This window comes from Protomyctophum parallelum (assembly GCF_964188405.1).
Source record: "Protomyctophum parallelum genome assembly, chromosome: 17".
Taxonomy (NCBI): domain Eukaryota; kingdom Metazoa; phylum Chordata; class Actinopteri; order Myctophiformes; family Myctophidae; genus Protomyctophum; species Protomyctophum parallelum.
This window is the reverse complement of record NC_139719.1, coordinates 27841693-27857426: the sequence shown is the minus strand read 5'-3', so window position 1 is coordinate 27857426 and position 15734 is coordinate 27841693. Positions and strand designations below refer to the sequence as shown.

At 43.5% G+C, this 15734-nt stretch overlaps 1 protein-coding gene across 1 annotated transcript in view; it reads right to left on the bottom strand.

Annotated features, from left to right (window-relative positions):
• Positions 1 to 15734, bottom strand: part of ryr2a (ryanodine receptor 2a (cardiac)) — a gene marked incomplete at both ends in the record, with an annotated part of 249977 nt that overhangs the window by 24058 nt on the left and 210185 nt on the right. Inside the window, 14 exons of the mRNA XM_083787543.1 lie at positions 876 to 918; positions 3684 to 3814; positions 4543 to 4800; positions 4954 to 5040; positions 5474 to 5618; positions 6240 to 6307; positions 9691 to 10023; positions 10524 to 10730; positions 11509 to 11781; positions 12213 to 12428; positions 12794 to 12948; positions 13458 to 13616; positions 15064 to 15145; positions 15487 to 15591. Coding sequence (XP_083643669.1) covers positions 876 to 918; positions 3684 to 3814; positions 4543 to 4800; positions 4954 to 5040; positions 5474 to 5618; positions 6240 to 6307; positions 9691 to 10023; positions 10524 to 10730; positions 11509 to 11781; positions 12213 to 12428; positions 12794 to 12948; positions 13458 to 13616; positions 15064 to 15145; positions 15487 to 15591 — 2262 coding nt within the window. The remainder of the gene's footprint in view (positions 1 to 875; positions 919 to 3683; positions 3815 to 4542; positions 4801 to 4953; positions 5041 to 5473; positions 5619 to 6239; positions 6308 to 9690; positions 10024 to 10523; positions 10731 to 11508; positions 11782 to 12212; positions 12429 to 12793; positions 12949 to 13457; positions 13617 to 15063; positions 15146 to 15486; positions 15592 to 15734) is intronic.

Sequence of the window (15734 nt, the reverse complement as noted above, 5' to 3'; positions counted from 1 at the left end):
TAGACTACAACATGCTGTGCAGGGTGGTTTAGTTTAGACTACAACATGCTGTGCAGGGTGGTTTAGTTTAGACTACAACATGCTGTGCAGGGTGGTTTCGTTTGTTTAGACTACAACATGCTGTGCAGGGTGGTTTCGTTTGTTTAGACTACAACATGCTGTGCAGGGTGGTTTAGTTTAGACTACAACATGCTGTGCAGGGTGGTTTAGTTTAGACTACAACATGCTGTGCAGGGTGGTTTAGTTTGTTTAGACTACAACATGCTGTGCAGGGTGGTTTAGTTTAGACTACAACATGCTGTGCAGGGTGGGTTAGTTTCGCATTGTAATGGCCGCTGGTTCTTCTGATCAACAACAATTCCCAAAGTCACCGGATTTTCGTGGTTGAAAGCTGCAAATACTTTGGCGCATGCTCTAAAGGTAATAAGACAATCTCGGCAGCGTAGAATATTGGATTAAATAGCGGGAAATGCGGGTTACGCAGTAGAACTGTACAAATCAGCCTACTTTATCAGAACCCTCCCCTGAGTCCATACACAAGCCTACACACTGAAAGACTGACCATTCACTGAGCATGCTTTTCACTGAGCACACCTTTTTAGTATTTCCATCCATGGGGATTAATGGTTAAGAAGTTGTGTCCGATAGTTTTACATCAAATGCATCTGTACAACTTTTAAAAGACACATTCCTCCATTCCTGTCTTCTGTCCTTTTTGCAGGCTCCAAAACACTCTACAGATCCAGTCCTACCTAGTGGATGATTTATTTCCACCACATGCATTTTTATTCTAACTACCATTGTTGTTGTTTGTTACCAAGGACATTGGCAATCAATAGTTAGTTAATGTAAATAATAAATATATTAAAACTTACCTTCCTCTTCACAAACTTATCCCAGTAGTTGTTAGGGAACGATCTGAAAAACAAAGACAAATTAATCAATAGTTTCGAGTGAATGGTAGTGTAGGGTAACGAGATCAATACATATTCATAATAATAGTAGCTTAAGAATTGGTTCTGAATTATGGAAACTTCATCTAACATTATTGTACACTACAGGCTATCAAAACACAGATCAAGTTGTATTCACACAAATACAAAACAATAGCTTGTCTAAAGCAATGGTAATGTTCTTTCAATAATTACTATATTATTATTATTATTATTATTATTATTACTATAGCTTGTTTTTGCCTTTAATTCCCTGACCAAGGACAGAGTATTAGCAGAATATAAAAGGTCAAACAGACATCTCAAGTTTAGTATGATTTAGTATTAATTAGTGTTTTTTTTAACAGCAACTGCCATTGGACTTAGATCTTATCAAAAACTAGTAAAACATAAGGTAAAAAGTACAATATGCCAGTACTTGAATACAATACAAAGACAAGTATCCATGTACCATTCCGCTCAGTTTAATTGCATTTCTTTAGTCCAGTAAAAACGTCATCACAAGATTGGCATTTACAAGATCAATGCCATGATTTTTCAGTGGGCTATAATAATCAGCCAGGTATAATACGTTTTACATTCACAGCAACAGGGAATAAAAAATGCTGCCATTAATTCACAGTGGCAATACAAAAATTGACCTATCCAGTATTCATCCACACCCCCCCCCCCCCCCCCCACACACACACACACACACACACACATACCTATCCATCCATCCATCTCTCCTTGCATCCTTCCTTTTCAAATTGTAATTTAAATAGTGACATTTACACAACTGTGATGCGGGACACTGTCCATCAACACATCCTACTTTTTAAATACCACCTTTAGATTCAGAGCAAGAGGGAAAGTATGGCTGCAATAACACCCATTACCTTGTAGCTGTAAAAAGTCACATTCTCTAGAATAAAATCCACCTTATTATTTTGACTGACAATAATACAAAAATAGTCTAAAATGGCAGATTATTCTGATGACCACTGGGGTTGTGACATGTACCAAGAACATGCTGTGTTGTACGTAGGTTGATGCTTTTGTTTTTTTATTTTTAATACTTTTTGGTTATCTATATAGTATACCCTTTAACACTGCTCTGGGTGAGAGCACCAGCTAAAGGCCTGAAATGTAAAATATGATGTAAATTTAATCTAGTGTTGGTTTAGCGTTAACTCTCCCTCTAGTCTTATGGGCTCGCAGCAGTGCAAGCCAACACGCTGAGGTCCAGGTACCTCCAGGTATGCCCTGGCATTTAGACATATAGCACAATTACATTTTCCCAAACAGTTCATGACCCCCATTTAACTATAATTACCACTAGGGAACTGGTTGATTACCTCCGGGGAGGATGATGGCAAATGAAGCCTGGAGGCGTGGTGTTAAATTAACCTGTTCGACTGCACTGCCTCTTTCTCTCTCTTCAACTATCTCCATTATATCACACTTTGATCCGTTATCTCTGGTTCATATTCTACACAGCCAATCAAGTCATGTAAATGAACCAGGATATGATAATTAATGTGCCTACGAACTCAGAGTTGACCCTGGGGATTTTACAGCATACCATGTTGACTGAACATTATCAGGTTGATATTAGACTTAAAGTGGACTGACAGGCGGCCCAGTTTCCCTGACATTCTCACCACCCACGAAGTGGGTGGTGAGAAGTGCCGTGAGAAGTGGCGTTATGCATCTTTGTATATTTACAGTGTATATTTGGGCTATGGCAGCGTTTATTATACAAGGCCTTGTGAGAGACGCTGTGCCCATGCACTATTGTTACAATTTTATTATAGTCTATATTGTGCTGGTCGGCGACTCGGCATGATAATTAATGTTTTTCAGCTGGACACACTGACTCCTGAAAGCCATTAGTGCCATCTTGTCCCCTTCCCATCACCATTCCCTTTTCTCTGGGCTGACATGACGTTCTTTGTACTCAAATCTTTATTATCTTCAATTAAAATATGCATTTTCTGTATTCATTCTGCCCCCTCTCCCCACTGCTCTGTCTCTCCGTTTTGTGCTCTAACTTGCAGGATGGACAATGTTGCCTCAGCTAAAACATATAAAAATGCATTACATATATTATTATAGCTAGTCAATTTCTGCTTGACTTAACTCCATTATGCTGTCAGACTTGCTGCTTTCCCCAAAACACAGCACGGCAGCTTAGTCAAATTTTGAGAATTGATATGAGAGAACGTTGGCCAGACGGACAGAGGTCTCCGTTCACCCATAAGCACAGCTGAAATCTGATTACATTTTGAAATATCCTCTATTAAAAACGATACATAAAGCCTTATCTGGCATGGAGACAGGCAAAACAATATGGTTGTATTTGAACACGACACACAAACCAATACCAAAGACATAAAAGATGTCCCCATCTCCCCCAGTCGCTACATAAACTCAAAACTAATTACCTAAAAGAATGGGGGACCTCAAAATACAACTGGGTTTAGTTGTACACCTAGAAAACCTTGTGTAGTAGCATTCTCTGCCCCCCACCTCACCCCTCCTTTTTCTGTAAAAATTGTAAGTCTTGTGATGAATTGATGGACCACAATGGAAACAAGCCCTCTTTGTGTTCCTTTTAGCATAACATTTGAATGTACTGTTAACTAACTTGTTAATAAAGTATTCAATCAAAACCAACAACCACGCACGCGCATGTGCGCACGCACGCATGCATGCGTGCGCACACGCACACACACAGGTCAGACTCACTGTGTGTTAATAACGAGTCTGTCCCACTGTCCTTTAATGTCATCCTCAGATGGCTGTTCTGTGATGTAAAGGCCATCAAACTCCAGCTTTCTGGCCACCTCCTTCTCACGCTTAAATATCACCAGTGGCACCTGGAAAACACACGCGCGCACACGCACACGCACACGCGCACACACACACACACACACACACACACACACACACACACACACACACACACACACACGGGGGGGGGGGGGGTGTATTGATAGGATGGACAGTATGGCTTATCTTATGTTCACAGTCCATAAGCTCATTGCAAGGTATGCAAACTCTACTATATGTAACCTTTTGATTTGTTGGCCATGTGACAGAGGATACTGTATGTGGTGTGCATGTTTACATCCACCACAAGGTATTATAATAATACTTCATAATTGCTGGGCACTGGTGTCTTGCTATAAACACTATCAGTAACCAATAACACAGCAGATAGCCTACCATCAGACAGTTGTACTGTAACTTGTAACCAATAACACAGCAGATAGCCTACCTTCAGACAGTTGTAACTTGTAACCAATAACACAGCAGATAGCCTACCATCAGACAGTGGTAACTTGTAACCAATAACACAGTAGATAGCCTACCATCAGACAGTTGTACTGTAACTTGTAACCAATAACACAGCAGATAGCCTACCATCAGACAGTTGTAACTTGTAACCAATAACACAGCAGATAGCCTACCTTCAGACAGTGGTAACTTGTAACCAATAACACAGCAGATAGCCTACCTTCAGACAGTGGTAACCAATAATACAGCAGATAGCCTACCATCAGACAGTTGTAACTTGTAACCAATAACACAGCAGATAGCCTACCTTCAGACAGTGGTAACCAATAATACAGCAGAAGGAGATGAGAGTGTGTAGGATGGCCAGGATGCGGAGTGTGGGCTCCATGTACCCACTGCTCTCCTCCAGGACAAAGTGCACGGCGACAGGCGGAGGGGGATCGCCGCCATCTCCCGCCACGCCTTCCCCACCAAGGGGGTCCCACTGAACGCTGGAGTCTGAATGTGAATGGCTGCCCCTGTAGACCAATTCCCTCTCCCCCAGCACGGCCGAAGACGTGGACACCTGGCGAGGGGGGGGGGGATGTTACAAGTAAATTGTCAGCTGAACCGCGACCAGATTTCAAACCAAAGTAAAAATAAATATACTAGGGGACTCTGCCACGCGTAATTAAATGTGATCATTCTACCAGTAACGGGACCACTGGCGTGTCGTTACCTTGTAGAAAAGCAGGATGAAGTTGATGGAGAAGGCGACAAACAGAGCCAGCATCCTCATGTTGTAGAAGTTCCTGGCAAAGTAGTTCTGAATATGACGAGGGAAACAGAAAACAATAACTTTGTCATTGATATATGTAATGTGCGCGCATGCGTGCGTGCATCCCACCATATTGGTGAATGGAAAGTATGCGTACGGGAGATTTATAAATGTGAGTGAATGCATATTAATGTACGAATGTGGATAGTGGATACTTAAGTTCACATGGACTATGTAAAAATGTATATGCAAGTCCATATGCATAAGCATGCTTGAATGTGTCAATACATGTATGTGGTGTATACTGTACAGTACAGTATATGTTTTCTTTGTTATTTTGCTGCTACAATTTCTGAGGAACCAGAACAAAAGTATTTCTCTTACAGTATGTACTATAGATGCAACAATCAACAGACCTTGAATCTTGAGTGAGTGAGTACAGGTGTGTGTGAGTGTGCATGCTTTGTATCAGCTCTGCTACCAGTAGCTTCCTCTGGTAGGCTAAGATCTTCTTCCAGAAGGCAGACTCCTGCAGGTCCGGTTCACTGGAGGTGTGATGCTGTCTGACTTTGGGCTTGGCTTTCTCGTCCTTCTGCGGCTTGGCCTGCTTCTCTCCGCCCTCGCCCCTGAAACCGATGCATACACAAACACACAAGAGTAGAGAGCCCCACCTTTATATGGATCAGACCGATATATTGGTCATTAAATGTGTTAGCACTTAGCAGTAATGCAGCCGATGTGTCCCAATTTCTTATGCATTGTCAACCTATCCATCCCCATTATTGTTATAATTATAATATGGTACCATTTATGTATACTGTGGTGAAAGCTTGAGCTGTATAGCAACAGTTGCTAATCTATTTGGATTGGCATTGGACAATAGCTTTTTGGGGTGGGATCTAGCGAAGGGCTAATTACATGAAGATTGGTTGAAAATGGGTGAAGTCTTCCTTTAAGTTGTATATAAATAAACTTAGTTAAATGTTCTCAAATAGAAACTTTAATCAAAGTTTCTTTTTAGTAGAAAATGTAATCTAGGACTCTCCAAAATCATGATTGGACTCAAAAGTCTGGCATCGGTCGGCCTCTACACGAGAGCCTTTTGTCACACACGTTGCCAGCAATCATGGGTATTATTATCTGTGTTTATTGCACGGAGCAAAGGCATTTTGCAGTAATTTGCAGTAATAATCATTCGAGGCGGGACACCTGAATACAGAACGAGAATGTAAACTGTGTGCACGTACTCTGCTTTCTCAGGTTCACACTTTGTCTCTTCGCTGGTTTCCTTGTCCTCGGAGGAAGAGCTCTTCGACTGAAATAGAAGATGGATCGTTAGCGAGGACCGCGAGAGACCCCGTTCGGGGGGATTTGCCAAACACGTTGTTGTTTCTCCGTACATTATGTTGCAAGCGTCATGCATGCAAATAAGTCGGAGGCCTAGGGGAAGGGGGGGGGGGGGGGGGGGGGGTTTAATCATCTATCTGCAGATTCAAGCCCACAAGCTGTGTGCCTCCCAGGCTTGTAGACAACAGCGTCATTTATAACCGCAACGCCATGTTTGCCAGAGGATAGTCATTTGTCACACTCAAAAATATAATTACATTTTAATTTAAAAACGTAACGAAGATCTTTACCAACAACAACTTCACAGGGCTTTGTCATCAATATACTATTTTATAGCTAAAACAATAAATATATATTATATGCGTGTTGGGTGTTTGTAGAATAGTTTTGTGGCAGCCCCCGGACCCTGAAGAATGACATGGAGACATGTGGCACGCTGCATCATGTTAATGTGCATCCATGATGAACACAGCCACACACTGAGGGCAGTAATGGCACCGCCAACTGGGAGAGCAATGGACTGGAGACATGAGAGGATCGACAGAGAGACGGCGGCATGCTGGGGAGCAAAGGAGGGAAAGAGGGAGCGAGGAGAGAGTTGAGGTAGAGGAAGGAGTGGGTAGAGAGAGAGAGAGAGAGAAGGGAAAGGGGGGGATGGGGGGCATGTAAGGGAGGAGGAAGTTAAGTGTGACCAGACCATGGAGTCACAGATCAGAGAGAAACGGAAATGGACTGAAGCTTCTCTCACGCCCCGACGCATCGGATCACCTTTCGACCCGACACAGCATATCTACCTGGGGCAGACCCATCAAATCCTTCTAACGTGCCAGAGATTAGCTGCTCAAGGACACACACACACACACACACACACACACACACACACCCTCACACACACACACACACACACACACACACACACACACACACACACACACACACACACATACACACACACACACACACACACAGCCAGCCATAGGGCCGTCCGGCCTGTTGGAGACAATTCAGTATTTGACTTTGAGAGAGACAGAGAGAACGATGCACTGTGTGTGTGTGTGTGTGTGTGTGTGTGTGTGTGTGTGTGTGTGTGTGTGTGTGTGTGTGTGTGTGTGTGTGTATGTGTGTGGGGGGGTGGGGGTGGGGGTGGGGAGATATATTACTTTAGAGTCTGTTCTAAAGTAATAGCCTATCTTGTGGATTGTTCAACAAAACACAATAAAAAGCCACCCCAGTGCTAGGAGCCAGTCCATTCATCAGCAGAGTGTAAAACAATAGCAGGTGGGTTATACCCACAGCTGTAGCAGAAGCTCACATTTCGCGACACAGTAGTTTTAGTGTAGCTTATGACAGTTTTACTATTTTCAGTAACTGTAAAGGCTAGATTAGATTAAGAAAACAAAACAAGTGAATAACTCCTGCAACAGTAAAGTGCCACAGTAATATACCAGGAAGACAGGGTGTACAGGGTTTGATGAGGTCAGATCAACTTAACACTAGCATTTCTGAACAGGATGACCGTGTTTTTCGTGCCATTTCATTGGCCACTTGCCATTGTTACATTCCAACTAATTCAAGGCAGCGGGCACCATTTCAATTCAACCGGACAACTCAACTTTTTATTTTTATTTTCAGTTTACCAAACCAACAAGTTAGTGACGGTGAGAGAGTTCTAGTGAATAGCCTATCCTTGCGCATCGCGAGGTAATTAATGCCAGCTGTCTGCAAATTATTTGGTCTTTGATTAACGGATTATATAAAAAAATATTTTGGGCCAAAATAAAGGAAGAAAAAAAAGCGAGCGGATTTGACATCATTTCTCAAGTTGAGCGTCTTTTTCCTGAGATCCCATTCACTGACACAACAACCACAGACAACATTTAGAGGTGGGCACTGGGTCTGGGTTGAAGTAGCCTAATTTACAACACTGTCCGACTTTGTTTTGAGCCAATAAAATACCATGCCAGAGCCAGGCGCATTGATCAGAGTCCGACGAAATACGACATTAAGAGTTATATATTGTCATTTTGTCATGTTGTCCTTTTTATATAGGCCTAGAGGGGGAAACATTATAGGCTACACGTGTATAGGTAAGGGCGCATCGATGTAACGGGTTTCAAATTAATATATAGATTGATTGTGGCAGCGGAGAGGTGCGCATGAGAGAAAAGGAGAGGAGCCGTGCGTGCAGGCTGGCAGAGACATCAAGTGGGTGCTTGCGGAAAAGTGTACAGACAAAGGAGGACTATCTTTTGAGTGACAAAACATTTAGAGGTTCGGTAGGTTTATCTGGTTGGAATGATTTCAAACACTGTCATTTTTTATTTGGAATCGCATCGGCACGCATTCTCACTCCAAGGAAAGGAAATGTCAGTCGGGTCAAACCGACACATTCTGTCTGTGCCCTCCGAATTGATTGATCTATTGAGCTATGCGCTTGGTGGAAACAATACGCCAGTCAGTCAACACACCATATTTCACCATATATTTTTTCCGTTTCGGGAGAAATAAACCGCATATGACAAATATAACCTAAAACAACATTTAGTCTACATGTTGTGAGTAGCCTACTCCCTACTCTAAAGATGCTGTAAAGATCCATTATTTACAATAAATGTGAATTATTATTTTGCTACTCTGGTTTGGTTCCTTGCTAGCTATATGTGTTACTCCTTAGGCCTCTAGACTCCATATAAGGTCGTAACAACAACTAAAGTCTCTTTAATGTTTATGTTGTACGATTACCACAAAAATGAAGGGATTTAAGATCATTAAAGCTGGGCTGATGCCTCGGTCCAATGCATTTCTGCCTACTTCCGGTCTAGGACTTGTCCCAGTTGGTTATCCCCATGCTCAATAGAAGTCTATGTAGGAGAGCCGCCATTGGACTGACCCCATGAAGAGTTTGCGTAACTCTGTCTATATCTAAGGCTCTGGGTCCGACCAACTCGACACGGGCACTTGTGGGGGTGTGGAACGCGTGGGTCGATGGGGCGAATGGTTCTCGAGTTACATGGATTACAGCCGTACACACGTACGGACAGACAAAGACATGGTGCATTTATAGATATATATAATATAATTATAACTGAGTACAGGACAGGAAGTAACGTTAACGGGACAGAATACATTAGAAGAAATTAAAAAGAGGCCTAGCGGTCCGGGCACCCATGCTCCTAATGCTCCACTTTCCACTATTAATAAAGGCAAAAAGCCCCCAAACTTGCATACAAACAATTTTATAAAAAAGAAATAAGAGATTAAAAAGATGAGAAAGTAAGTAAACAACAGTCAATGACTCTGACTCTACCGGTTTAATTGCGTGTGAACCAAGCGACCAGTTTTGCATCTCACCTGGTGCCTCCGTCGGAGCTCAGGTGAGGGTGAGATGGCCGTGGCCGGGGTGGCCGGGGACACGGCGGGCGGTGGCGCGGCGGCCGGGGCGTTGAGCATGTCGGTCAGGCTGGCGGTGGGGTTGTGCGGGGCCATCTTGAACTGCCCGCCCTCCTTTCTCAGGTCCAGCCCGAAGATGTCCGATAGGAGCTCGGTCTCGTCCGGGTTGATGGCCAGGTCGGCCAGGTCCTCCTCTGGGTTGGGACGTTCTGGAGCCCTCTTCTCGCCTTCCTCACCCTCGCCTCGCACCTCGTCCCCGGTGGGGTCTGGCATGGCCGCCAGCAGCTCTGACACCTCGGGACGGAGGACAAAAATGTTAAATGTCCGAAAGGATTCTCATTGTACGTGTCAGTGAGACAGTTCCTGGACTCCAGCTGGGTAACAACACCAGCCCAGTTGCTGTTTCTGTAAAGGTCATGTTTATTCATCACAGGTTATTCGAACCCATACTAGACTCCGACCACTTGTCATTTTGGTTTCATTTGCCCCATTGTCTGATATGGAGAGTAGCTGTCTGGTCATGTGACCAACAGTTACTCCTCCTCCTTTGAGTAAGACTGTATAAAATTGACAAACATGTATTGTTCTAGAGTTCAGTCATCCGACGTGCTGGAAGATGGTTGTGCTCTAGAGATCTCTATTACATTGAACTGAATGCCTCATCTCATCTTGTCCTCACCTTATATTCAGTTTAAGTGGTCTTGTGTTAGTATAATTTCCACAACAATTGTACAGTGTCATACTAATTTGTAACAATAGGGCCACTACTTCCTACATGCAGTATGCAAGTCTACCTTCATGGTCTTGGCTCCTTCGACCAGGCTGCCTCCCAGGAAGGTGTTGTAGATGATCCGGCAGAAGCCTCTGGCCACGCTGAAGGCCACGTGGAGAAGCCCGACCAGGACCGTCCAGTAGAAGGAGATCATGGTCATCACCAGGTCTTTCACTGTCATCTTCTTCATCCTCTTTACCTGCTTTTTTAGGCTCTTCATAGACAGAACCTACCAGAGAGGAAAGATGTGGAAAGCATGATATGCAGCATATGCTGTAAACAAAGTTATGTTACTTGAACAGTGTAAAGCTGCAGTTATGTTGTAGAGTCTAAAACATAACTGCAGCTTTGCACGGTTAAAACTAAAATGTAGACTGACTAGTGGGCTACCAGAATGTCCATTAAACTCCAACTCCCTCTCTGTGTCATTCCTTGGCTTTATTGGTGACATAAAAGATGAATAGAGCAAGCAGACTGTGTTCTAGCTCCTTCCTTCCCTTCCAACCATACATATCCAAGCTCCCAGAACGAAGATTGTCAGTCTTCCGGGTGCATCAAAACGCCACTGAGCAACTTCCATTGAAATTAATAGCGGGGGGCGCCGGGCGGGGCTGTCGCTCCTCGTCCGCCCTCTAGAATATATATTATAAATATGTACAGATAATGCTATTATATTATATTACACCTGCTATGATTGTTATTGTTGCTATTATAGTTGTTCCTAGTGTTGTTGCTGCTGCTTGTATCACTGTTTCTCTGTCGTTCTCCCCCCTCCCTCCCTCTCTCTCTTCGACATGGTCTAGTTGTTGGCCGCTCACCCTACAGTCTGGTTCTGCCTGAGGTTTCTTCCCATTAAAGGGGAGTTTTTCCAAAAAGGCTTGCTCAGGGTGGGGCCCAGGGTGTGGGGGCCAACCAAGACCCCAGAACGGCTGGCCAACGTCCTCTGCTCTATGTCCTGAAGCAAGCTATCCATCCTTCCAGTACAGTAGCCTTCCAGTCTACTGTACCTTCATCAGCAGCATAATGTTGTATCTCAGAGCAAGCAGCGCCGTCCGGACTGTGGTGACGGAGAAGAAGCCCATCTCTGGGTTCTCCTCTTCCGGCTTCTCTCGTTCGCTCTCCTCCTTTATCGCAGAGCGCTCCCCGGCATCCGACATCTGGGCCGCCAGCTGCATCTCGAAAATGGTGTCCTCGCAAAAGTTGACGAACAGCTCCATCTTTTCCTTCTCCCCGCCCTCATTCACAACGTCGAATATAAACTGACGCTTCGACTCTTTGACCTGCAGACAGGTTGTGGGAGCAGTCAAGGTTAAAAGCAAAACATATGACGGGTGAAGGGTGCAGTATAACCAAATGGTATATGGAGTCGACTCACCACAGTGGTGAACCAACCTACAGCATCAGCCTATTAGTAACTTTAACACAGAAAGTACATCCACCTACTGCAATACCAGTTCCGAAGCCTTGCCTCCTAAATGATAATTTCACTAAGACAAATATTTACGTTTCTTCCGAGGTATTTACTGGATGATGCTTTGTGAATCCCACAAGTCATTAAGAAGAACAATATTTTAAGATGAATTTCTCCATCAATAAGTCAGTCACTTAATTATTCATGACCACATGAAGGGAAGGACTTATTGTAGTACCCCCCTATATGAGTTCTTAAAATGACAACCAATGACACTTCATGCATTCCTTTGACCTTTACCTGTGGTTTCTCCCACTGTGTTCTACTGGACTCGCTGATCTCAAAGTAAACCCTCTCAATGCGCTTGGCACTGCCCATGATCTCGATTCTGCCCAGATAGGGCTGGAAGTAGTTGAGCACGCTGTCAGCCAGCTCCAAGAATGTCTGCAGCCGCGTGTCATGGGGCATGTGCTCCGACAGGTTGGTTAGAAGAACTGCCACATTGAAGCCAATGTCCTTCAGAAGCACAGGTTCACAAGTAATAAAGTTAGGGGATTATGTTATGTAAATCAGTGGTTCCCAAGTTTTTTGGGTTCACTTGAAAAGTGTCAAAAGTGTTTGCGGCCCACCAATATTTAAGTGGTCAGATGGGTGGGCCAGCATGCCTATTCGTGTTCCAGACTTGGATCAATGGAATTAACATTAAGTTCCTATTTATCGGCATCACTTTAACTTTTTGGGTTATTGTGTTATACTAACATAAAATCATAGCATTTTGTCAATTAGTTGGGAAACCCACTTGCAATATCCTCACTGCCCATCACAGGTTGAGAACCACCGATGTACATTATTCTCCAAAGGACCCATTATTTTAACATTACCTTGGCTGGCTCGTGGAATCGCTCGACAAACTCCTCATAGTCCAGCAGTTCATTCTCGTCAGTTTCAGCGCAGGAGAGCAGGAACTCTGTCTCAGACTGGGTGTAGTGCTTGTGACTCTCCATGGCCTTGTGGAAGTCCCTCTTAGAGATAACACCTGTGAATTCAGGTTCAAGGTTCTTTATTATTTGTCTCCCGAGGAATACATTTGTCTTAGACAAATGTTATGCCCATGTCGCCGCAGTGCAGCGTGGCGACATTATCATTATCATCATCACATCATCTCTATCGGGTGGACCCTGTTTGTCTGTTTGAGTGGATCCAATGCCGTTATTATTTGGTCACAAGCTCTTATTAATACTTTTCAGTGGTTCCATATTCATAAAATCCACTTATCCACTTTCAATTAAAATACAAGATCTGCATATAGATATATTATGCAGATCTACAAGCTCACTGCAGCAGGTTGTATCGTGATATATGTTCTGATCTTGTGGGTTGGCTATTTTTTCTACTTTTGTGTGGCACTGTTGTATGACAAGTAATTTCATTTCATTTCATTCATGAAAAAAGAAAAATGGACATAAAAGGGTTCTGCCAGCGACAATATTCCCAGTTATTTTGCATGAGTTGGGAGGCCGTCCTGAAAGAAAGAGAGTGTCTTGCCTTTTGCATCTGGATCATATTCCTTGAAGGCGTCGGAGGACGTGAGGTCTTTGAGTTTGAGGAACATGTCAAAGAACTTGAGGATCATCTCCACGTTGTTGGAGGACTCCACCAACATGTCCACCATCTGCTTGCCAATAGTCCCGTTTACCACATTACCTGGACAGACAAGAACATGGAAGTGAAGCGTTTTGCTGGCCCTCTTATCCAGATCTGTGTTAGAGCAGGTTTCATGCTTAAGGCATATCATTTGTATATTGGACATTGTTTCTTGATATAGGATAATGGAATACCAAAACACTCGCCCCAAAACAAAGTCACCTATGGCACAAATCCGGCAACCTCGGAACGGTCTCCACCTGGTATCCCTAAAGGTAACCTCAGTTAAAATGTGTTTGTTACCGCTGGTTTAATCTGCAGTCTAAGCCCGTTCATTGAATTTAGGGGGGAGAGCGAGTGCATTTTCCGGTAGCGGCATCACCCGCGGAATCTCCACTAATTACAACAGCAGTCAGCGTACCCCAAACCCTAACCACATGCACGTGAAACGGCCGTGAAACGGAGCGGCAATGGAGTGACATAATCCCCCCACCTTCCCAAGCAGGTGCTGCCCCTCCCCTCGGCAGCGCCGCATCTCATTGCCGCTGCCGGAGAATGCACTCGCTCTTTCTGGAATTTAGATTTCCCCATGCAGACATCAGTTAGGCAGATCTCTGATCTACTGTATGTGAGACTACCGGTTATCTGACTTTCTTTTTCCTTTGTTTCTTTCTCTATACTATTATAGAGAATCATATGAAGAATATGAAGAATCAACTGACTGAGAGAAAACGCTAATGTTACTGCTACTGAATTAGTTAAATTTTCGCTAGAAGCAGACTGTATCATATATGAGTGACTGACTATTGCAAACGATACAGAGACACCTCCCTGACAATAACGCCGAGACAGCTTGTTTATTTTTTGGACCACAATGCTTATAGTAGACGATATTAAGATCACCCCATGTTATTCTCCATAGAGAAATTACTTCCGCGAACCAGGGGAATCGAAGGGATGCGCGAGTTACGTCAGGACTTCGGTGCTCTATACTACTTCGAACGAACAATGAATGAGGACAGAAGCCGGAACAACCAGTTGTATTGTAATCGTAAATAAGTCTTCACATTTTGTTTTAACCATCTAGTAACAAAGATATTGCCATTGTCTATTACAGAAATAATAATAATATATACATTAGAAAGTAGGGTGTCTAACCTTTGCAGTCCAATTGACTATGGATGGAAAGCTGTCGTAAGCTCCATTAGAATACAAAATACAACTTTAACTGTGCTAGCTATACGGCACTGGTTCTCAATGTGGGGCCCAGGGACATTGAGGACATTCCAGGGGGTCCCCAGCTAAACAAATGACAGTTACAGGAACCAAATGGACCTGTAAAATACACTCCCACAGTTAAATGCATACAGAGAAACGTGCAGTGTAGATTGGGGTCCCAGAAATAAAAGTCATATCAAATGGGGGTCCGTAGCCTAATGCATATCAAACTGGGGGTCCTTGAAATGAAAATGGTTGAGAATCCCTTTATTCATAAAGACAGACGTACCCTCCAGCATGGACAGCAGCATGACCACCATGTCCTTCTGCAGGTCCATCAACTCTTTCAGTAACTCTATCTGACTGGAGTCCTGAATGGAAACACAAAGGTTAAAGTCAGAGAAAGCATTGTCTGTTCATAGATATGGCGATCTAACCAATACCATACCATCTAGCTCTAGCAAGTCTGCCGCTATGTAAGCTGTATCCTGTGGTTCTATCTGTTGTGTGAAGAGGACACTTGTGTTAATGACGACCCTTCAAAATGTACTCTGGGATGCCACGTTTTATGGAGGCTGTATCCTACATAAAACATGTGCTGAAATGTTTTATGTTTTATGAACAAACAGAACAAACTAGACTCTTGATCAGATTGAAAACAATAGGATTCAGACATCATACGGGCCTTTTCTTCTAACTCTGCTGAACTCACCTGAGACAGTTTCATTTGCATATGAGCGAAGACGTGCAAGAAGCCCACCACAGCATCCCACAGACGACTGTGTGCCAAGCTCTGCTGGTTGCCAGTGCACGGGCCCTATGACAGATTAGAGGTGGAATAGTTCATCAAACTAATAGATTTAATATATTTAAATAGCAAAGTGAGTTTAAGCCAGACTGACAAAAATAAAAATAAACTGTGATTAATTTTTTCATGTTGATTCGTAACAAACAAAAATA